This window comes from Spermophilus citellus (assembly GCF_964194105.1).
Source record: "Spermophilus citellus genome assembly, chromosome: 1".
NCBI classification, from domain to species: Eukaryota; Metazoa; Chordata; class Mammalia; order Rodentia; family Sciuridae; genus Spermophilus; species Spermophilus citellus.
The window spans coordinates 158,430,346-158,453,599 of record NC_138182.1 but is presented as its reverse complement, the minus strand read 5'-3'; the positions used below and the strand labels follow the sequence as shown (position 1 = coordinate 158,453,599).

Below are 23,254 nucleotides of genomic sequence, written 5' to 3'. Positions count from 1 at the left end.
TTTTCTTCAACTCCCATTGGCAATTTTACTTTCTTTTTTTTATTTTTTTAGAGAGAGAGAGAGAGAGAGAGAGAGAGAGAGAGAGAGAGAGAATTTTTAATATTTATTTTTTAGTTTTCGGTGAACACATCTTTATTTGTATGTGGTGCTAAGGATCTAACTCGAACAGGAGAGCGCGCTACCGCTTGATCCACATCCCCAACCCGGCAATTTTACTTTCTTTTTTTTTTTTTTTTAAGAGAGAGTGAGAGAGGGAGAGAGAGAGAGAGAGAGAGAGAGAATTTTTAATATTTATTTTTTAGTTCTCGGCGGACACAACATCTTTGTTGGTATGTGGTGCTGAGGATCGAACCCGGGCCGCACGCATGCCAGATGAGCGCGCTACCACTTGAGCCACATCCCCAGCCCCGGCAATTTTACTTTCTATGCACCTCTTGAATCTATTTACTTCTGTCCACTTGTCCACTGCTACTGTAGTCCAAGCTCCTATCTTCTCTAATATGAACTTCTACTAGGTTTTGGTATTAGAGAGAGATCCATGATTGTCACTTATCAATATCAGCAGTATCACCTTGAATAAGTCACTGAGTTTCACTTTTATTTAAGTGGGAAATTCATACTTATTTACAGGAATGCCATAGGAATTAAATTATAATGCATATTTTTATTTTCAATATAATTTTTTTACAGTTACAGTAGTTTGATTCATCCTGACGAACTCATACATGCATGGAATTCAATTTCAGTTCATGATTCCCCCCAGCCCTCCCCCCTTTCAAGAAGGACTGTATTTTTATTTGACCTCAACTACAAAAAAATCAAGCCACATAATGCATATATTAATATCAAAAAGGGACATGAGCTAGGTGCGGTGGCACACATCAGTAATCCCAGACGCTCGGGAGGCTGAGGCTGAGGCAGGAGGATCTAGAGTTCAAAGCCAGCCTCAGCAACTTAGTAAGGCCCTAAGCAACACAGCAAGACCCTATCTCTAAATAAAATATAAAAAGGGCTGGGGATGTGACTCAGTGGTTAAGAGCCCCTGGGTTCAATCCCTGGTGCCAAAAAAAAAAAAAAAAAAAGAACATGATACTTAGGTTTACTTCTGTTTACTAAAACAAATGTATTAATTTTTATATGTGCCGTGTAGGACAAGACTATTAACATTATAATTTAATGAATGTACAATAAATGTCCACATTTTAATAATAGGATAGGGTTAACATAGGGTCATGATTTTCAAGTAGGAGGTCAGCTTTAGAAACTCATGAAGTACTTTATAGCTCTAGATACTTAGTTCTTTTTAGCTGTGTGAAATAGTGCACAACCATAATCCCAGTGATTTAAGAGTCTGAGGCAGGAGGATTGCAAGTTCAAAGCCAGCCTCAGTAACTTAGCAAAGCCCTAAGCAAATTTTCGAGACCCTGTCTCAAAAAAAAAAAAAAAAAAAAAAAAAAAAAGGCTGGGGATGTGGCTCAGTGGTTAAGCACCAATGGATTCAATCTCTGGTATCAAAAACCAGTTTTTTAAAAAGGAAAATTCCAAGTCAAAAAACAAATCAAGGGGCTGGGCTTGTAGCTCAGGGGTTGAGTGCTTGCTTCCCAAGTGTGAGGCACTGGGTTCAAGCCAACACCATAAAAAAATAAATGAGGAAATAAAGATATTGTGTCCATCTATGACTAAAAAATACTGAAAAACAAAACAAAAAACCAAAAGTCGGGCACAGTGGTGCACACTTATAATTCCAGCTACATGGGAGGCAGAGGCAGGAGGATCACAAGTTCAAGGCCAGCCTCAGCAACTTAGCAAGACCCTATATCAAAAAAATTAAAATAAGGGTTAGGGCTGGGGATGTCGCTCAGCGGTAGAGCACTTGCCTAGCATGCATGAAGCTCTGGGTTCAATTTGCCGTACCACAACAAACAAACAAACAAACAAAAAACAATTTAAGATCAAAACAAAAGGTTTTCCCAGAATAGTGGGAATTTTACACAATGAAATGTCTATTCTGCAGGTATAAATCAAACAATACAAATATAAAATCTATATCCTATTTATTCCAAAATATCCACACTGCACTGAACAAAGTGTCAATGTCTTTAGAAAGGCCACAGTATAAACACTGATTATATTTATGTCTCCTAGACTGAGTTTTCAGACAATTTATAATCTTCTACCTCTTCAAATCTGAGTTCTTTTGAAAATCCATTATGCTGGAATGAATGTGCATAACATTCTTAAATCACTGTTATCTGGGCTGACTGCCACATGCATCTAGAGCTGGTAATAGGTAAATTAGTTTTAGACTCGAATTTATTTCAAATAAGGGGAGAAGGAAAGGAAAAGGAGGGGGAAGAAGAGAAGGAATAGAAGAAACTTAGAAGGGAAAGAGAAAAAGAGGTTTTTCTAAAATATTTTTCTCTGTGTATTTTAAACTTGAAATAATCAGCATAGGACTGTAGTCTATGTAGGCCTAGCATACACAAGGCCCTGGATTCAAAAGCAAAAAATAAAAACAAAATATCAAATAAAATGAACATTCCATTCATGGAAAGTTTTAATTTTAATAAGTTATTTCTGAGGTTAGAAGAGATATCTTTTGGTTTGAACAACAACAACAACAAAACCCCCCAAAGCACCAAATTTAAGTTATAAAAATTAAAACTAGGCCTTTGCATAAGTCTAATATTCTTTACCTAGCAAGTCCTCTCTGGACTGGACACCAGGATATTTATAATCTTTACATTGTATGACTCTAGGAACCAGAATCTATATTCTGCAAATTGGGGTCAATATTTTCTATTGAAAACATTGATACTATCAGGTATGGTAGTGCACACCTGTAAACCCAGACACTTGGAAGGCTGCAGCAAGAGAAATTGCAAGTTTGAGGCCAGCCTAGGCACCTTAGAAAGACCCTATCTCAAAATAAAATAAAAGGGCTGGGGATATAGCTCAGAGATAGGAGTTCCTAGGTTTAATTCAAAGTGCTGCTAAAAAAACAAAACAAAACAAAACAAATCAATGTTACCTTTTTGTCACCAAAGATATAGAGTCCATTTTCAGTTTCCACACATTCATGAAGTAACTTTCTCAAGTTCTCTTAGTGCCTAAATATTCAGGGATAATAATTTCAATGAGGTCTCAAAAATAAGGCACAAAAATCTACATATTAGTAGTTATTTCTACAGAATTGTTAACTCTTCAGAAAGATATATTTAACTATAAAGAAGCCAGTACACTTTTTAATTTATAAAGCCATTTTTTACCCAGACACATAAATAAAATAAGTTAGTTTCATATGAAATGAAACTAGGTTTTTCTGTCCTGGGGAGAAAATTCTACTGTACAATAGTTATTCTAAAAATGTGTTAGTATGTTATAAAAGTTGCTAAAATACATACTTTTTTAGGGGGGAGGGTGTTGCTAGGGATCGATGTCAGGATCTTCCCCCTCAGCCCATATTAATTTAAAAACAAATTGAGTTTGGTACTGGAGATTAAACCTGGGGGCACTCTACCACTAAACTATATCCTTAGCCCCTTTTTAAATTTTTTACTTAGAGAGACAGTCTCAATAATGTGTCCGGCTGGCCTCAAACTTGTAGTCCTTCCTCAGCCTCCTAAATAGCTGTGATTACAGGTTTATTATCATACCACCAGTCTACATTTTTATTTTTAATTGACACAGAGAATTTACGTAATTATTGTGTATACTGTGACATTTCAACACACATATATAATGTGTAATGATGTGACCAGGGTAATTATCTATCATCTCAGACAATTATCATTTCTTTTTATTTTGAAATATTTTATTAATTCTTGCTCATGATAGTTATTGAAGTATGGTATAGAATACAAAAAGTTATTCCTTCTATTCAACTCTACCAACTTTTGTTGTTGTTGATGTTGTTTTGGTACCATGGATTGAACTCAGGGGCGCTCAATCACTGAACCACATTCCCAACTCTTTTTTGTATTATATTTAGAGACAGGGTTTGCTGAGTTGCTTATGGCCTTGCTAAATTGTGAGGCTGGCTTTGAACCCATAATCCTCCTGCCTCAGCCTCCCGAGCCGCTGGGATTACAGGTATGCACTACTGTGCCTGGCTGTTGTTTTTTCCTTTTAATTGTACTGGGGCTCAAACTCAGGGATGCTTAACCACCGAGTTACATTCGCAGTCCTTTTTTTGTGTGGGGGATTGAACCCAGGAGTGTTTAACCACTGAGCCATGTCCCCAGCCCCTTTTATTTATTTTTTTTAAATTATGAGGTAGGGTCTTGCTAAATTGCTTAGAGCCTCTCCAAATTGCTGAGCTGGCTTTGATCATGCAATCTTCCTGCCTTAGCCTCCTGAGCCAGAGATTATAGGCATGCACCACTATGCCTGGCAATTTTTATTTATTTATTTAATTTTTTTCCTTTTTTTATTGGTTGTTCACAACATTACAAAGCTCTTGACATATCATATTTCATACATTAGAATCAAGTGGGTTATGAACTACCATTTTTACCCCAAATACAGATTGCAGAATCACATCGGTTACACATCACATTTTTATATACTGCCATATCAGTGACTGTTGTATTCTGCTACCTTTCCTATCCTCTACTATCCCCCCTCCCCTCCCCTCCCATCTTCTCTCTCTACCCCATCTACTGTGATTCATTTCCCTCCATGTTTGTTATCCCATTAAAAATTAAGGTATTTCATGAATATTTTACCTATTTACTTTGTGGGACTGAACCCAGGGCCCCATGCATGCTAGATAGGCACTCTAATACTGAGCTACATCTTTAGCCCAGTTTTTTAAAATTTTGAAACAGGGTCTTAGTAAACTGTCCAGGCTGGCCTTGAGGTTGCAATCCTCCTGCCTCAGCCCCCTGAATCACTGGAATTACAGGTGTGAGCCACCATACTCAGTTTATACATGTTTTTGATAATAGCCATTCTAACTGCGGTGAGATGACATGTCACTGTGATTTCGATTTGCATTTCCCTGAAGATCTGTGATGTTGAGCATTTTCCCCAAATATTCATTTTCCTACAATTTATATATCTCCCTCCTTTTTTCTTTGCAGTAGTAAGAATCAAACCCAGGGTCTTGAGCATGCTGGGCAAGCACTCTACCACTGAGCCACATCCCTAGTCCTGTTATGTATTTTGTTTAGAGACAGGGTCTTACTGAGTTGCCTAGAGCTTCACTTTTGCTGAAGTTGGCTTTGAACTTGCGACCCTCCTGCCTCAGACTCTGGGATTACAGGTGCATCACTGTGCCTGGTCCTTAGTACATTATTAATGGTCCTATATTTCTATTTTTCCCCCAAGCATGAAGCTGGTCACTTTGTGAGCAAGAGTTTAGTGAGCTGAATACTTAGTAAGAGTACAAAATAAATAAAGATTATTTCTTTAAGGGAAATAATTGCTGGATTTCTTAGGGCCTTGCTAAATTGTGAGGCTGCCTTTGAACTCACAATCCTCCTGCCTCAGCCTCCCGAGCCACTGGGATTACAGGTGTGCACCACTGTGCCCGGCTATTGTTTGTTTTTTCCTTAAGGGAAATAATATTTATTTATTTTATTTTTGTGATGCTGGGGATGGAAACCAGAGGCATCTCCAGTCTTTATTTATTTTAATTTTGAGACATGTTTTTGCCAAATTGCTGAGAATCTTGCTAAATTGCCTAGGTTATTCTCAAACTTGCTATCCTCCTTCCTGCCTCAGTCTCCCGAGTCACTGGGATTATACATATATGCCCCTGCACCTAGCTAGTTTTAGTAATTTTTTTGGTATCAATATCTCCTACTTAATATAACCAAACCAGGGTAGGAAGGCAAAGCTTTAGTGCAGGGTTTAAATTCTGCTGACATCAAGGCAAACTTTTTTCTTTCTTGTGTAATAAAGAAAGAACTACTAGAACATGAGATTCTGCCCTAATCTGTTGAAGGTCAGCATCTGTGAAAAGCACTACCAAAAGACCGAAAACAGTTTTTAATTAAAAAACACACAAACAAAAAGTTAAATTTAAAAGAATTCAACAATAAGAAAAATTTAGACAAGTGTTTTTTTTTTTTTTTTTGTACTGGAGATTGAACTCAGGGGCACTCGACCACTGAGCCTCATCCCCAGCCTTAATTTGTATTTTATTTAGAGACAGGTTCTCACTGAGTTGCTTAATGCCTTGTGGTTGCTGAGGCTGGCTTTGAACTTGTGATCAACCTGCCTCAGCCTCCCGAGCCACTGGGATTATAGGTGTGCACCACCAAACCCGGCCTAACAACTTTTTTTTTTTTTTTAGAACATTGTCAAAACTTTTGTTTCACCTTTAATTTTTTTTTAAAATAGGCTCCTTTTGTTAAATTTTGAAAACTCAACTGCACAAGATAAAGCAGTCCCAACCTAACACACTCCATTAAAATGCTGCTTCTTCCCATAGCTTGGAATTGAGAAATCCAATGTCTATGTCCAATGTCTATGGAGCCAGGCACAATGGCACATACCTGCTATCCCAGCTACTTGGGTGGCTATGGCCACAGGACTACAAGTTTGAGGCCAGTTTGGGCAACTTAGTAAGAACCTGTCTCAAAATAAAAAATAAAAAGAGGGCTGAGGATGTAGCTCAGTGGTAGAGGTTCCTTGGGTTCAATCCCTAGTACCACAAAAGGAAAAAACAAAACTGAACTAAACAAAACAAAGAAATTCAATTATCATGGGCTTTGGTATATCCTGTTTCCACCTCTGGTATAAACACAATATGCCACTTGATGTGCCGAAAAGGAGAAGACTTATTAATGTGTTAAAAAAAAAAAAACACACCTAACTTAAGAGCAAGGTAGTTTCTCCATCTTGAAATTTATTTTCCCCTGAATGATCTCTATTCCTTGGCAGAAACCCAGAGTGTTTGAATAGTCAATTTGGTAAAGATGACCTTGGCAAAATAATCTAGTGCAGGTGTAAGTGTCAAAATTGTAATTTGCATGGGGATGCACGTCTGTAATCCCAGTGGCTCGGGAGACAAAGGCAGGAGGATTGTGAGTTCAAAGCCAGCCTTAGCAATAGTGAGGTGCTAAGTAACTATGTAACTCAATGAGACCTTGTCTCTAAATAAAATACTAAAAAGAGCTGGGGATGTGGCTTAGTGGTTGAGTGCTCCAGAGTTCAATCCCTGATACAAAAAAAATATTTTCCCAACTCTTGAGTGAACTGTAAATTTCCTGGGGATGGAACCAGGGCCTCAAGGCTGCTAAGGCAAGTACTCTACCATTAAGCTATATGCCCAGGCCTATAAATCTTTTTTTTTAATATTTATTTTTTAGTTATAGGTGTATATATATCTTTATTTTTTTAAGGTGGTGCTGGGGATTGAACCCAAAGCCTCATGCATGCTAAGCGAGTGCTCAACCTCTGAGTCACAACTCCAGCTGAACAGTAAATCTTAACAGTTTTAAATGTCAGAAGCTTTCAGACTTATGCATGAGAAAAGACACGATGCCTTGATTCTAGAGCAAGAATGAAATCATGGTTTAATAATATACACTTCTGCTGAGCATAATGGCATATATATGTAATTCCAGTGGCCTGGGAGGTTGAGGCAGAGGATAACAAGTTCAAGCCCAGCCTTAGCAACTTAGCAAGGCCCTGTCTCAAAATAAAACTATCTATCTAAATAAATAAAAAGGGCTGGGGATGTGGCTCAGTAATTAAGCGTCCTTGGATTCAATCCCCAGGACCAAAAAAATAATAAATAAATAAAAAGAAAAAAATAGTAATAATATTCATTTCCCTGTTTCCATTCATGCTGCTGGTGGTTATAAGAATGTACCATGTGATCTGTTGGCTGGCAGATGGCTAAACCTGGACACCAGAGAAGTAGTTTGCTTTTTCTCCAATTTTGGTTGTCTGTCTTTCGTTCTTTTTTTTTTTTTTTAACTGATTCACATAAAAATATGGAATGCTTCATGAATTTGTGTGTCATCCTTGTGTAGGGGCCATGCTAATCTTCTTTGTATCATTCCAATTTTAGTATATGTGTTGCCGAAGTGAGCACTGAGTTGACTTTCTGATAACATATAATGACCCAGGGTAACTGCTCTTACTTGTCAAACCAGTATCTGTGATCACAAAATGACCTGAAGGACTTCATCATTTGAATCTTAGGTAAACTGACACAGAAGGAATTCCAAGCAGCAGGTAGGAATGTGTGTTATACAGGAATTCTGCTGATGATGATACATAGTCTGCCCTTGTGCAGAAACTGCCTTTTACATGGGAGAGGCAAAGCCCATAGTGAGACTGCTAGACAGAGGGTCTCAACACCTGCCCATCTCCCCTGGATAAAGGCGGAGTTGAGGTGGTGACCAGGGTGACCTGGATGTGCTGCACCTGGATGACATGCTGGGTATGCATATGAGGATCATGGAACTGGCCAACATCCATAATGGATTGCTTAGAGTGGTGAGGCAAAGTAGGCTGAGCCACACAACCATGTGAAGTTGCAAATGCTGAGATTGCTGGAGACCACATGCAGAGTGTGACACAGGGACAGACTAAATTCTCTGGTGGTCTCTTTGACTTTAATCCACTAAGGTTTGGTAAAGTTCTGTCATTGTTCAGGTTAGCAGGTCTGTTGTGGACAGTCTCACCATGGCACTATCTGTAGTTAAAACAGCTGGCACAGAAGTGATCATAACTGTCGTCAATATGGTATAAATGGTACAAGGGAGCTGGGAATACTCTGGATGCTTCTTTTGAATGAGTTGGGCCTTCCTGGTCTTGCTATTGTGCTATTTGGAGCAATAAGGGAAGCAGACAGGAGGGGCAGCTATGACATTTCTCAGCTGGGTATGGGTAATAAGCACGGGGTTCTGGTTTTCCAGGACCAGCAGGATGAAATTTCTGAATGTTTTATGGGAGCTCAGCTGCTGGATGCTTCTTCAGAATATGGGCTTTAGCTGTGCTTCGTGGCACACACCTGTAATCCTAGCTACATGGGAGGCTAAAGCAGGAAGATCACAAGTTTGAGTCCAGCCTTATCAACTTAGTGAGAATCTCAGCAACTTAGTAAAACTCTGTCTCAAAAAATAAAAGGGACAGGGATTAAAGCTCAGTGGTAAAATGCCCCCGAGTTCAATCCCTAGTACCAAAAAAACAACAAAAATTCAAACAAACAAAACAAAAACAAAACAAACAAACAAACAAAGACAAACAAACCCCCCCAAAAACAAAAATCCAGAATATGGGCTTTAAAGCTTGCTGACACCTGTGTAAGCCTTATCATAATATTGACAAATATAATTGCAGCTGGCACCTATTTAAGTCTGGGTGCATTTTTTTAATATATATATATTTTTTTAGTTTTTGGCAGACACAACATCTTTGTTTGTATGTGGTGCTGAGGATCAAACCCGGGCTGCACGCATGCCAGGTGAGCGCGCTACCGCTTGAGCCACATCCCCAGCCCCTGGGTGCTTCTTTGATAAGTGGTTTACCAGCATGACTTATTCTGTAAGCCTGTCACCCACAGGTGGCATTTGAACATGAAGCTGTCATAAGCTATGGATATGATGGGAGGTATGAACATTTGGGAGCTGCTGTGATTGGCTTTCTTGGCTTCCTTCTCAGGATTATGCATCCTTTGCATGTGTTTCCATAGTTTGTCTTTTCTGGTTAAATTGCTTCCCACAGGGAGTATACAGGATGCATGTGGTTTAAACGTTGGAGCATATGGAGCTGCAGTTCACTGGGGTGACAGGAGGTCTTGTCACACTCTGTGCACTGGTAAATATTTTCTCAGTGGAAGCAGTGCGTCTGCTTTTTCTTTTTTCTTAAAAAATATTTATTTATTTATTTATTTATTTAGTTTTCGGTGGAAACAACATCTTTGTATGTGGTGCTGAGGATTGAACCCGGGCCGCACGCATGCCAGGTGAGCGCACTACCGCTTGAGCCACATCCCCAGCCCGCGTCTGCTTTTTCATGTGGCTGAAATCTGAGAATTGTTTCTTATAAATTGGGCGGGTAAGGCAGCTATAATTGATATGAATGGTCACTTGATCTTTTAACAAATCAAAGGGGTCAAAGGATTCTGGGCAAAAAAAAAAAAAAATGCAAGAGCAAGTTTTCTCATCTTAATGGAACCTCATATGGCTTTCCAAGAAAGCACTGGTGGTGAAGACTGCTATAGAGATCACAGGTCAATGGGCAATTCTCCCATCTATGGAAATGTCATTGTTGGTGGTCCAGATTGACCTTTTCATGGACACTGGTTGAGGTTATCCTTTTCACTGATGGCTTTCCCACATTGCAAAGATTCAATAGGCTGGAAGGATTCCAAATAGACAAATGCTGAGAGGTCTGTTTTGGATGCATTTGGCCTGTACATGTCACTAGCTGTTGCAGTGCTCTGGATGAGCGCCATGCTATGCTCTCTTTGTATTGCGGCTACAGGTACAGGGTGTTTCTGACATGTGTTCTAAAGAAGACTGATTTCATATAGAAGCTGAGGCCTTGGGATAGTGGTTTTTTTTTTTTTTTTTTTTTTTTTCCCCAGCTGAACCAGTTGCTGGTTCAGCTTAATCAAACTCCTTCTCTGTGGAAACAGCAAGTTCTGTGTCCCTTCATCAATCTTTTCCCCATTTTTTTGTGGCTATTTCCAAGTGGATAAACTTTAGAGGACACCCTGGATGTTGACCTGGGCTTTCTTCAGTTTCTTGCTCTGCTAAACACATCTAGTTTCTTGTCATGAGATGCCATTGCAACTCATCTCAGTTTATAAATCAGCAGTTCCATTCACAGCAGGACTAATTCTTTTCTTGCTTTCAAAGAATTTTTTTCCCCCTCAAAAATGTCATGAAGTTTTTTGATTCACAAACTCAGCATAGGATACAGCACACCAAGCCTTCAGTTTCTCCTTGGGTTCCAGAATTTCTTTTCTTTCCTTTTTTTTTTTTTTTTTGGTGGGGCTGGAGATTGAACCCAAAACCTTGTGTATAATAAGCAACCTGTCTACACTGAGTTACACCTTCATCCCCAGGCTCCATGCTCTTTGTCACTGAATAATTACATGGTGGCCTTACCTGTTCAACTATCAGGCTTGGCTCCAGGTGATTCTAGGATGAACAAACATCATCCATTACAAAGGTCCTCATCAAACAACTTGAATCATAAGTCTTCAACCAAATCCCTACCTTTTCCAACCCCTTTATCAAGAGGAACTTTTAGCCAGGTATGGTAATGCACACCCCATCCCAGTGGCTTGGGAGGCTGAGGCAGGATGATTTTGAGTTCAAAGCCAGTCTCAGCAATTTAGCAAGGCCCCAAGCAACTCAGCAAGACCCTGTCTCTAAATAAAAAATATTTTTAAGGGGCTGGGGATGTGGCTCAGGCGGTAGCGTGCTCGCCTGGCATGCGTGCGGCCCGGGTTCGATCCTCAGCACCACATACAGACAAAGATGTTGTGTCTGCCAAATACTAAAAGAAATAAACATTAAAATTCTCTCTCTCTCTCCCTCTCTCTCCCTCTTTCTTTAAAAAAAAAATAAAAAATATTTTTAAAAGATGGGGATGTGGATTAGTGGTTAAGTGCCCCTGGGTTCAATCCTTAGTACCAAAAAAAGAAAAAAGAAAAGGAAATTTTAGAGGATATTGCAATCTTTCTGCTTAGGCCCATTGACAAGGGGTCCTTCCACATGGTATGCTTAGGAATGTGCCTTTTGGCAAGTACTACCCCAAGGAACCTGTCTTTGTAGAGGACCATGGGAAGGAATCTATCTTTGTAGAGGACTATGGGAAGATTTACCCTGGGTCAAGTGAACAAGAACTGGTTAGGGATTGGATACAAGGGAAAATGCACTGGGCTCACTGAAGAGTATGTGTCATTACATGTCTTCACTATCTTCTTCTCTATGCTTGTCTTTTTTTTTTTTTTTTCCTCCTATCTGTAATGTTCTGCAGGGTTGCCAGAAGACTGGCAGCACCTGGTTATGCACCAATAATAAGGCCTACTAGGATGTTAGACATAAGTTACCCAAGTCTTTAATCAGAGTCCACATGGCTTTCACAAGGTGCATATATACCAACATGTGCTCCAGACCATCCATGAAGTGTAGGAGGCGCCGTATGCCATGTATACCAGTTGCTGGGGTGGGTGAACCTGGTTATCAGTGTAAACATCTGAGCCACAGTTCCATTGTCTGAAACAAATTACACCTGGGCAGCATTTTGTTTGTGCTCTACAGTCCTTAATTACATGTATGAGATTTCAACTTTGAAGTCCATTTTTCCTGAACTCAACAGCTCCAAGTCTGGGGTACCAATGCAGCATGGGGAGGGAACAGTGACCTATCTACCACATGTTGTATTCATGACTGACAAAAAGTGTCTTTACAAAAAACATGACATTGGGAACAAGAAGATGGAATCAGTGGGTCCCAGATCTTTTCTCTCTAAGAGTGATGGAAATCAAACTTCCAACCTTGCTACCTCCCTGATTATGTTTTTTTTCTTTTTTGTGGTACTGGAGATTAAACCTAGGGGCACTCTACCACTGAGTTATATCCCTAACCCTTTTTGAGACAGGGTCATATTAAGTTGCTGAGGCTGATCTTGAACTTGTGATCCTCCTGCCTCGGCCTCCCCGAGTAGCTGAGATTACAAGCGTTTGCCAGCACACCTGTCCTCTGCTTAGGTTTTCAGTAAGGATCTGGGCTAATCTGTAAAGTACTCAGATGCCTCAAGCAAAATAACAAACCAAAAACCCAAAGCTAGTGATTCTAGGATTAAGTAATTAGCCTCTGAAAAATGGAGGGGGAAGACAGAGATAAGGAGGCGGCTTTGGTTTGAGATAGAAGAGCAGAATGGACGCAAGTTAAAATAAGCAGCTAAACACTGCAATGACTCAGTCCTGCTAATGAACAAAAAAAAAAAAAAAAAGAAAGAAAGAAAGACGAGAGTTGGGAGGACTATTGAAGGAGTCAGGGTTGGAGTGAAGGAAGAAAGGTCTGCTGCAAGGGAATCTTGGGTCAGGCCAATTGGACATAATGTTGTATGTATTAATTGCAGTCCAAGAAGAGGCCATCAAGAAGGGAGGCTCTGGGGCTGGGGATGTAGCTCAAGCGGTAGCGCGCTCGCCTGGTATGCGTGCGGCCTGGGTTCAATCCTTAGCACCACAAACAAAGATGTTGTGTCCGCCGGGGGAAAAAAAAAATTCTCTCTCTCTCAAACAAAAACAAACAAACAAAAAAAAACAGGGTGGCTCTGAGCTTCTTGGTTCTTAAATTTAAAGAATCCTAAGCAGATGGGAATGACCCTGCCTGTATGAGGGAACAGTAAGTAAATATCAGATACCCCTTCCCTATCTTGAAGTAATTTATGCAGCAGGTACTAGATGAACAATCCCTGGCACCCAGATAAAGGACCTGGCCCATAGTTTTCTCCCCCTGCTTCCTGATCATTGCTTTGCACCTGTTTCATTCATGTCAGCAAGGCTCAGGAATGGCCTATATGTATGGCTGCCTTTGGTGTTTGGACGGTTGTTAAAGAAGCATGATCCCTCCCACCTTGTGCCCATATGTGATCTGGAACATCTATGGCACTGGGTTGTTCACCCTCCCTATGATTATGGGAAGAGAACAGATGATTCTAAGCAGCAAGCTCTCTGAAGCCAAGCTGTTCCACATCTAGATACTGAGAAGGTCTCAAGTGTTGACTTGTACCTCCATGGCTTGCCAAAGTTTGCCAGGTCGACATGAGAACACTTTATCTTCTACCTCTTCCACTTAGATTTTCCCCTCCTAGCATTCAACTACCCTGAGGGAGCAATGAGGACCAATACCAATGGTCATGTAGGCTCTACTACTACTCTTCAATAAGGGAACACAGTAGGCACTCAACAATATTTCCTGACTCAATGAAGGAGACAATAATAACATTTCCTTAATACACACACACACATACACACACACATTTATTATAGGCTGTGAGTAGTTACTATAATGGGAGGGACCCCCTAATTGTTTATGAATTCCCACTCTAGTGATATTGATTAAAATATTTTTTTTTTTTTTTTTGGTGGAGGGAGGGATGGTGGTACTGGGGACTGAACCCAGGGGCCCTTAACCACTGAGCAACATCACCAGCATTATTTGTATTTTGAGACAGGGTCTTGCTAAGTTGCTTAGGGCCTTGCTAAATTGCTGAAGCTGGCTTTTAACTTGTGATCCTCCCACCTCAGCTACCCAAGCAGCTGAAGATTACAGGCTTGATTGAAACCTTGAGGTTAAGGAAGTAGAAAATATTCTCTGAGCCAGAATGGTCTCCTTAACTACACTATCCCAAGAATATGTATGATAGGCCCCTGCTCCTAGGAAAGCAGTATGCTGAGGACACTCAAAATCCGGCAGCACAAACTACTGAGACCTTCATATGTGGACGACACTTGGGGAATTTTTTGTTTTTCGGTACTGAAGACTGACTGCAGGGCCTTGTACACAGTAGTCAATTTTTGAGATATAGCTCAAAACTTGCAAGAGAGTTTAAATCAGGGGCTATAAACTGGTGGCCCTTGGCTCAAATCTGGTTTGCACACTGGGTTTTACTCACACAGAGTTTAAAATTTTTAAAATTTAGTCCCACATTTAAAACTCAGAGAAATCTGGGCAGGGGACATAGCTCAGTGATAGAACACTTGCCTAGTATGTGCAAGGTCCTGGATTTGATCATCAGCACTAAAAAATAAAAAATTAAGAGAAATTCCTATAAAAATCTGGCTTTCCAGAGTTTTCTGAAAAACTGAATAGTCTAGAGCTGACTAGAAGAGGCATACACTTTTCAGCTGACCATATCCCTTTCTCACTCGCGCTCATTTAAATTTCCAGCCTGACTTCCACAGGCATCTAAGTTTGCAAATCTTACTTTAGAAAACATAAGGAGTAGAAGCACAGACCTGGCCCCAATGGTCAAGACCTGATCCAGCTCTGAATGGGAGCTGGGCCCTCTCACCTGATAAGTCAGCGACAGCAGGGTCCGCTAGCCGCCCATAGTGCGCCATGAGTTTGAGCTTGGTCTCCTGTTTCCTGTGTTTCTTGCCCACATAATGTTGTTGAGCCATGGCGGGGTCGTTGAAAGTCGCATGACAAAGGCTGCAGAACTTGTCTGGGTCTATCATCTCTCTATTCTGGTGCAAGGCTAAGGTGGAGGCCACAAGGAAAGGATTTGTAAGGCGTTTCGACAGAGCTGCGGTGAAAGAGTTCAAACAGAAACAATGAAAAAACCCAGAAGGTGCCAAGCTTTCGAATATGCTGAAGAGAAAGAAAGGCAGTGTCACTATTTAATCATACTGGCAGATGTGGCACTGCCTATGTGAATCAAACAATGAACACCTTCTCTAATTGGGAAAACTGGGAAGATCTGGGATAGCCCAGAAGCAGTTAATTTGTTCAGCAGCTTCAACTACTTTAGGCATTTAAGTCCTGATTTTCTCATACCATGAAGAGACTCTGAACTTCTGCCATCAAGTTGCTTAACTATTACAAATTAGAGGTGAATACTGCAATCTTTTCGTCCCTCAGAATTTCCTGGACTTTCATAGCAAGTGGGTAAGAAGTTTGGGTATTTTATTTGCATCTTCACAATATCCCAGTTAGGGGCTGGGGTTGTGGCTCAGTAGTAGAGTGCTCACCTAGCATGTGTGAGGCATGGGTTCTATCCTCAGCACCACATAAAAAAGTAAATAAACAAAATAAAGGTATTGTGTCCATATACAACTGAAAAAAAAAACAGTATCCCAGTTACAGAGCTGGGACCACTGCACTGATGTAGACATTGAGGTTCTGAGCTCATACAAGGTCAGGAAACCACACCAGTGATGCCTTTTAGGCTACACTGCTTTCTAGGCTGAGTGAGAGAGAGAAGACAGTGAACATCAGGTTTACACATTTTGTACATATTTTTTTCCCTTTGTTCTTCAGAACCACCCTAATGATGTTTGTATTATTTTGCCAAATTACAGAGAAAAACTGAGGCTCAGATAGGTAAAGTGGCTTGCCTAAGATCACTAAGCTAGTGAGTGAACCCAGGTCTGTGTGACCTTAGAGCCCAAGCTCTCTTTGCCATGCCCAGCTGCCAGAGTGTGGCAAGAAGGCTACAACTAATGCTTTCCCTGACTGTGCTGGGGTGTGATTCAGTGAAGCAGAGCCTGGTATGGGCATAGTATGAGCTTCCTGTGAGTCAGCATGGGTCCTGATGTTGACTGCAGGCTGTGCGGATGCCTTATAAAGTGGATACAATGACTCGCTAATAAGTACTGATGGGGAACAATGTTAACCTAGAAACCACTGCTATAAAAATGTGGATCCCAGAACCACCATCAGTGGTAGAGAAGGGATAGAGCACAGCAGCACTCACAGGTAGATGAGATGGCTCAGATGCTATTCTGTCCCTGTACCACTTCAACTGGGGCCATTTTGGAGATTTTTCTCAAGCCATAAGAAATTTGCTGGCTATTCCCACAAGAGTTTTCCAGTATAAGGAATCTCAATCTCTCTGGCCATTGATTTTTGTTTCAACAAGCCATGGAAAAAGTAAACTACGTGTTGTAGAATATAAGAAAATATTGTTTGTGGTGATGAATGGGAGAAAAAGGCAGGTTATAAAGCAATTTGTTTCTTGTGTCCTCAATTTTCTAAAACAGCAAAAACCATAGGTAAGTGACTGTATGAAAACAAAGTCAAAAAGTATTTTTCCATATTTTCCAATTCTTCTACAATGAATGTAGATATTTTGACATCAGAAAAGAGATAATATTGATCATTAACAGATAAAGGTCATTGAACTGGGGGCAATGCTGGAAGCCTATAATTCCAGCTAATCAGGAGGCTGACAAAGGAGGATTATAAGTTTGAGGCCAGCCTGGGCAACTTAGTGAGACTTTGTCTCAAAATAAAAAATAAAAAGTGCTGGGGAGGGCTGGGGATGTGGCTCAAGCGGTAGCGCGCTCGACTGGCATGCGTGCGGCCCGGGTTCGATCCTCAGCACCACATACCAACAAAGATGTTGTGTCCGCCGAGAACTAAAAAATAAATATTAAAAAAAAAATTCTCTCTCTCTCTCTCTCTCTCCTCTCTCACTCTCTCTTTAAAAAAAAAAAAAAGTGCTGGGGATATAGCTTAGTAGTAGAATGCTTGGCTAGCATGTGCAAGGGACATATGGAAAGAATATTCTACAGGGATGTCCACTGTAGTGTTATTTATAATACCAGGAAATGGAAGAGGAAAACTCAAATGTTTAACATTAGGGGAATGGTTAAATGTGGTTATAATGTAGTCACTCTAAATGTTTACAAAAAAAGTTTTTAATTACACAGGGAAATATAAATGTTATATTAAATTAAAAATATAAATGAGAAATATACATACAATATGGTCATGACACTATTAAAAATAACTGTGCCATCTATCTACATATACTGGCATCTTGAAATGTCATCCACATATTAAGAGTAGTTCTCTTGGTGGTAGGATTTTGGTGTTATTTTAATTTATTTTTTGTACTTTTACACTGTTTGAATTGGAATTATTCATAATGAGTGTGTGTCTTTTTTAAAAAACAAAGTTTTTAAGGTATTCTATGTTTATATGCTCCTATATATGCAATTAACCTAAATATACACATAGTAAATATACAAACAGATAAATACACATAAACACATACATAACAAAAAAAGTTTTTAGGAGGAAACAGTACTCCAAAATGTTAACAGTGGTTATTGCTCAAGGGTAAAATTATGATAATTTTTCTATTTATCTATATTTTCCATGTTTTTTACAACATGCACATATTACTTATACATTAGAAAAATGTTTAATTTCAAGAAGTTATAAACGTACATGATTACATGGAAAAGTGCTTAAATTACAAAAATCGAATGAAAAGTAAAAACAATACAAGTGATTCATGGACTATGATGACAACTATGTAAAAACATTATCTTCAAGTGACAAAGGCTAAAAGTAAATATGGAAAATAAACTCTTTAGTGTGGAAGTTTTGGGATAAGATTTGTTCCTGAGAATTTTCCCATTTGTGAAAAGATAAATATGGCTTGATAAAGTTCAGTTCTTAAGCTAGTATCCTTTGGCCTAATGCTTAAACATTGTGGCATCATGATTTGTACCAATACTGGTTTTAAGCAAAAGCAATCAGTACAAGTCAAAGAGTAATTAATCGTAAGCAAGGCCAATGGCATGTTCCCAGTGGTGGATACTGGATCAACTATTGCATTTTATGAGGGAATTCTACCCACTGGCTATTTTAATGGTAACAACAATGATCATTTACTGAGCATCTATTATGTCCTAGGTTTTTAACATACATTATTTTAACCTCACATCTATGAAGTAGACAGCAATAACATTTTACAGGTGAGGAAACTCAGACACAAAGAAGTTATACAAATGATAAACAGCAGCACCAGGTTTTAAACCTGGGTATCTATGACTTCAAAGGCCGTATTTCATTGTTTCATACATTGAGTAACTAGATTTAGGTGTGATAAGAAGGTATAATTATGAGTGAGTTTTCACCCTATCTTCAAAACTTCCAAATATTATTGTCTTGTTTTCATAACACAGTAAAACAAATAGTACAAATAGTGTAGTCTACTTTGTGGCACAAAATACAGAAGCAAAAATTCACAAGAAAAAAATGAAACAAAGATCAAAGAACTTTCCCTCTTAACTAACTGCAGTTAGCAGAGGTTAAAAACTCCAGCAAACCAGAAGTTAATGAGATGAAAGCAAGGGGTGAGCTCCAGTGGTGACAAGATAAAAGAGGCTATTTTAGAAGTCACTGCACTGGGAACAAATCCATGGCAGCTGCAAACAGCTTGCTGGGCAGTAGTGTTGGCACTGAAGTATTCTGCTTTGAAAGGCAAGTCCTTGTGTAGAGAACAGGCAGCTTTTGAGGATTAAAGTGAGTAGGGCAAAACCTGAGCATGAGAAAAGGACACGGACTTAGCTTTCAACTTGGAACAAGGTAATAAGAGCAAGTGGATAGTGGGAGGGAAAAAACTAAGTGGGAAAAGCAGGAGACAGAACACTCTCACAGTGTATGCGTGTATGTGTGTCTTGGAGAACTTTGGCATTTCTGAGTTGCAGTTTTTGGTCAGGACAAAAGTTCAGGCTAAGAATCTTCTACTGAGGAAACACTGGTGGAACCAAAGAAAGGGAGGTTAGATGAGCATAACTCTGAGGCTGCATTTCAATGAAGTGGGAGTCTACTTTTTATATTTATAAGAGCTCTCAAAAGCTGTTCAACCTCTCTGCGGTCCCAGTGAACATTTCTGGGAGCACCTGGCAATAATGCCCTGAGGACAGGAAGGGTCCCAATATAGCACTACTCAGGAAAACCAGTACCTTCCACCTTAGTGGATTGCTGCTTCAGCTTTAAGTTCTTTGCGTGGGTCTTCCCCAGGTAGTGCGACTGGGCCACAACAGGGGAGGAAAAGGTCATGTTACAGATGGGGCAGCACTGGTTCTTGTCTTTGCTTCTGCAGCTCTTCTGGTTGAGAGAAAGAACACAGGTCTGATCATGCCACTGCCCGGCCAGAAAATCTTCAGTGGTTCCCCAGTGCCCATAGTACACTGGGCATTTAAGACCCCCTTCACTTATTAACCCCCAAACTGCCTTTTTGGATTTTGTTCCAACTATTTTGTCCCAGTCTCTACTCATCATACCCCACTTTATTCTCTATTGCTTCTTTATTTTGCTTGAACTATTCCTGTTGTCTAGAATGTTCTTCCTTTCTTTCCTGCCTGATGTCTTGTTTGCTTAGCCTTTGACGCCTACTTGAAATAGCTGCTCTTCATTTTAGGAGACTTTTACTCAAGAAAATAATTCAGCATATAATTATCAAGCCCCTTCATGTCTGCATTCCATGAAGAATCTTACTCCTCCTCTGTAATGCCAGAGAGCTAAGTAGACCTCTGTAATATGGCTTGTTAACACCCTAAACTCACAGTGTCACAGCTTAGTAGACTTCTGTGAACTCAAGTGCAAAATTCAGGTGTGGACTATTTGACTCACATTTTATTTCCTATTCCTTGAACCCTGCTGGAGTCTGGCACACAGTAGATGCTCAGAGTTCTCTGAATAAGCACATCATTGGATTTTACTTTTTGATCATGGTTAGGCTGGGAGACATATTTTAAACCTATATTAAGGTGTCCCAATCTAAGCAAGTCTGATCTCTGAACAAGGTATTCATTTAGCATTTCTGAACCTTGGCACTGTTGATATTTTGGGCTCAGTAACTTTTGTTGGGGGTAGGTGCTGTAATCTCACTTGAACTACTCAGCCACCCCAAGAGTTGAAGAAACTGAAGTACAACAAGGTGAAGTGACTTGCCCAGTCACAGAGTTCATCCTATCTTCTTCAATTTTAAATCACAAGAAAGGCCACGAGGGGAGACATTCAGGGGCTTTCCAAAGGGGACAAGCCAGGTCCTTAAAACCACTGGCCACTAAAATAGAAGGTAGCAGTTTGTAAAATAAACTTTTATTTATAGATCATCGACTAGGAACTAGACTTTCTCCTCACAATGCCTTAAGACATAGGAATCATCTCTATGAGTGAAGTTCAGAGAGAAGTGCTCGCCCAAAGTTGTCCACCCAGGAAACGGCAGTGCCTGGCTCACTGAATTCTCATTCTATGTGTACAGCTTGCCACAGAACAGAAATAAGGTATTCCTAAGGGAGAGGGGTTATTTCAACATAATTCTCACAGTAATTCTGACCCCCAAAATAAATGCAATTACCAATTAATGAGAGCAGGCATTTGTTTTACTTACTTACTCAAAACATTCTAAACTCAGTTATTTTTTACAGCTCTCAAGAAAGTAAGCAGCTTTCTTCCCTCTACTTTCTCTGGGATAGTTTCTTGTCCTGCTCTAAGAAATTGTTGGGTAGTATGAATAATAATAGTTCTATTTACTGAGTCCTTACTACATGCCAGGTTCTGTGTTGGGTGCTTTTTATAAACCTTGTCTTGCTTTAGTTAAGGAAAATCCTGTAGATATTTAGGATGTTATCCATTTTCATAGAGAAAGAAATCGAGGCTCAGAGAAGTAATAAAACCTGTCTAAGTCACAAAATAGGAGCAGGATTTGTAGCCGAGTTAAACTGACTCAAAGGCCAGGCTCTTTCACCACACCAACCTGTGTGCTGGCTTCAACAGGAAGCGAGAGGTCTCAACATGGCAGCTGTATTACCTGATCTGAGTCTAGTCTCTTCATTTCCCCCTTTAATGTCTCCAATCCATGGATTGCTAGGTATCTCTTCACTTTGTTGGCATGTTTTTTGCTCTGCAAGAACCCAGGAAAAAGATCAAAGATAGCCAACTGCCATTTCATATTGAAGGCATTAAAGACTAGATTTTCATCTGATTCATCTTCACAAAAACTTTTGAGGTGTAGAATGTGGGGGAAGAAACTTAGTTTATCGAGTCCCCACTCTGTGAGAGGCACTTTACATGCTATCAAATTTAATTTTCTGGGGCTGGGGCTGTGGTTCAGTGGTAGTGCACTTGCCTGGCATGTGTGAGGACTAGGTTCAGTTCTTAGTACTGCACATAAATAAATAAATTAAAGGCCCTTTGGGGCTGGGGATATAGCTCAGTCGGTAGAGTGCTTGCCTTGCATGCACAAGGTTCTGGGTTCAATCCCCAGCAACACCCAAAAAATAAAATAAAATAAAGGTCTATCAACTAAATAAATACATAAATAAAAATTTAGTTTTCACAATAATCAATGAGAAAATTATCATCTCCTCATGCATGAAGAAACTGAGGCTAAAGATGGTGAAGTTTCTTGCCCAAGATGAGTAGCAGAGCTAAAATTCGAACTCATAGTTTCTGCTTTCTACTCTACCAAGTTGAAAGGGAAGACACACTATAATGATCCTGATTTGAATGGGAGAGATGAGACTCTGAGACATCACCTCAATCTACAGGTCACAAGCCAACATGCATGAACATAAAGCCTGAGTGCTAAGAATTACATTTCATGATGCACGCCAGGGAGAAGTGAGGATTTGGCACTGGATCAAAGAAGTGAAGTAGTGCTAAAGGTTCAATGGAAAAGGTACCTGGTAATGTGCCAGCTTCTGGGATTCAGAAATCAGCAAGGCGCAGCAAACTTTACACTGGGTATTAGTGAAGAGGCATTGGTTCTTCTGGATCATGTGTTCCACTACAGAGGGGAAAAGAAAAAATCTGAGTTGACAAATATTACCGCAATAGCACTGTAAATATATATATATATATATATATATATATATTAGTTGTAGATGGGTATAATACCTTTTATTTATTTACTTTTATGTGGTGCTGAGGATTGAACCCAGTGCCTCACACTTGCTAGGCACACACTCTACCACTGAGCTATAAGCCCAGCCCCAACAGCACTGTCTTTCAACCCTGTCTTAAACACATGCACTAAGTAATAGAATGTCATACTAATACAAAGTTGTTAGTTACTACCACCTACTATAGTTATGATGTAGTTAGTTATTATGCTATCATCTCACACCATCTGCATTATTACTTATTTTATAATTTTATAAATACAAACCTTTTTTACTAAGTAACTTTTTAAAAAAATATTTATTTATTTATTTTTAGGTGTAGATGGACACAACACAATGCCTTTATTTTTATGTGGTGCTGAGGATTGAACCTGGGTCCCACCCATGCTAGGCAAGCGCTCCACCGCTGAGCCACAATCCCAGCCCCTACTAAGTAACATTTTTTTTTAAAAAAATATTTTTTAGTTGTAGATGAACACAACACCTTTATTTATTTATTTATTTATTTTTGTGGTGCTGAGGATCAAACCCAGTGGTTTGCACATGCTAGGCAAGCAGTCTACCATTGAGCCACAACCCCAGCCCCCTTAGTAACTTCTCTTTAAAATTAATCTTTAGGGCTGGGGTTGTGGTTCAGTGGCAGAGCGCTTGCCTCACACATGTGAGGCACTGGGTTCAATCCTCAGCAATAAATAAACAAAATAAGTGTATTGTGTCCATGTGTAACTAAAAAAAAAGTTGTTTTTAAAAAAAGAATCTTTATAGCTAGGCATGGTGGTACTTGCCTGTAATCCTAGCAACTCAGGAGTCTGAGGCAAGAGGATTCAAAAGCTTGAGGCTAGCTTTAGCAGTTGAGACCCTGTCTTTTTTTTTTTTTTTTAATATTTATTTGTTAGG

The 23,254-nt window shown here is 39.7% G+C and overlaps 1 protein-coding gene across 7 annotated transcripts in view; it reads right to left on the bottom strand.

Moving 5' to 3' along the window:
* Positions 1–23,254, bottom strand: part of ZNF346 (zinc finger protein 346) — a 66,583-nt gene that overhangs the window by 21,938 nt on the left and 21,391 nt on the right. For 4 of the 7 annotated variants that reach the window (XM_081279431.1, XM_081279428.1, XM_081279429.1 and 1 more), the window contains exons 2-5: positions 22,139–22,242; positions 21,265–21,357; positions 19,412–19,556; positions 15,001–15,234 (exon numbers count right to left, since the gene is read on the bottom strand). In XM_081279431.1, the coding sequence (XP_081135557.1) occupies positions 15,001–15,234; positions 19,412–19,556; positions 21,265–21,357; positions 22,139–22,242 (576 nt within the window). Of the gene's footprint in view, positions 1–3,031; positions 3,111–15,000; positions 15,235–19,411; positions 19,557–21,264; positions 21,358–22,138; positions 22,243–23,254 lie in introns of all 7 variants that reach the window. The other 3 variants (XR_014020416.1, XM_081279430.1, XM_081279427.1) reach the window with 3 other exon arrangements.